The sequence below is a fragment of the Cynoglossus semilaevis genome, chromosome 18 (genome assembly GCF_000523025.1).
Source record: "Cynoglossus semilaevis isolate Cse_v1.0 chromosome 18, Cse_v1.0, whole genome shotgun sequence".
NCBI classification, from domain to species: Eukaryota; Metazoa; Chordata; class Actinopteri; order Pleuronectiformes; family Cynoglossidae; genus Cynoglossus; species Cynoglossus semilaevis.
The window spans coordinates 2,776,601-2,777,272 of record NC_024324.1 but is presented as its reverse complement, the minus strand read 5'-3'; the positions used below and the strand labels follow the sequence as shown (position 1 = coordinate 2,777,272).

General features: G+C 36.9%; 2 protein-coding genes across 5 annotated transcripts in view; one reads left to right on the top strand and one right to left on the bottom strand.

Annotated features, from left to right (window-relative positions):
- zc3h12ab (zinc finger CCCH-type containing 12Ab) overlaps positions 1-672 on the top strand; it is an 18,885-nt gene that overhangs the window by 5,931 nt on the left and 12,282 nt on the right. The window lies entirely within an intron of this gene.
- Positions 1-672, bottom strand: part of oscp1a (organic solute carrier partner 1a) — a 10,950-nt gene that overhangs the window by 6,539 nt on the left and 3,739 nt on the right. Inside the window, exon 5 of the mRNA XM_017040899.2 lies at positions 44-124. Coding sequence (XP_016896388.1) covers positions 44-124 — 81 coding nt within the window. The remainder of the gene's footprint in view (positions 1-43; positions 125-672) is intronic.

The following is a 672-nucleotide window of genomic DNA, read 5'->3' as shown; positions in this document are numbered from 1 at the left end:
TGAAGATCAGTGACATATTTGAGCTGATGAAACCTGAACTCACACGGACTCGCATGTCTTGGAAAAAAACGAGCAGCGTTTGTCTGAGGAGCTGGAATTCAGCCTCTGATGTGGACGAGTAAACCTGCACCAAACGACAACAGTGACTAGAACCGGTTCCACAGGTGGAAACGGGACATGAATAATCCCCAGGATAAAAAAAAACTGTAGCATTTAGTGTCTAATATTTGGCTCTTTCTCTTTACGTTTCTACAAACTTTGCATACTTTATGATAGACGTGCCCAAACTACAGCCCGTGGGCCAGATATGGTTAACCAATCCAGCCTTCCTTTACTGTTTCAATGCATTACAGTGATTCGCTGTAATGTCTGTTGATGCCACAAGATGGCGACAGACATCAACTGTGACAAATTATCTTTGAAAGTTTAGATTTTTTTTTGTTTGTAACTGACTTAACAATTAAATAATTTCTAGGCTAACTTTAATTTCTTGTCTCAGGGCTATACAGCAGTTTAACATAATTTTTTTGGCTAATTTTAAATATGAGCTTTTTTTGTTTTTAGCTATTTTTCGGCTTCTTCTGTTCTAAGGATGAAAGGGAAGATTTTCAGAAATGTTTGTCTTGTTAAACAACATGTCAGAAATGTAAATTTAAAAAAAGTCCATGTACA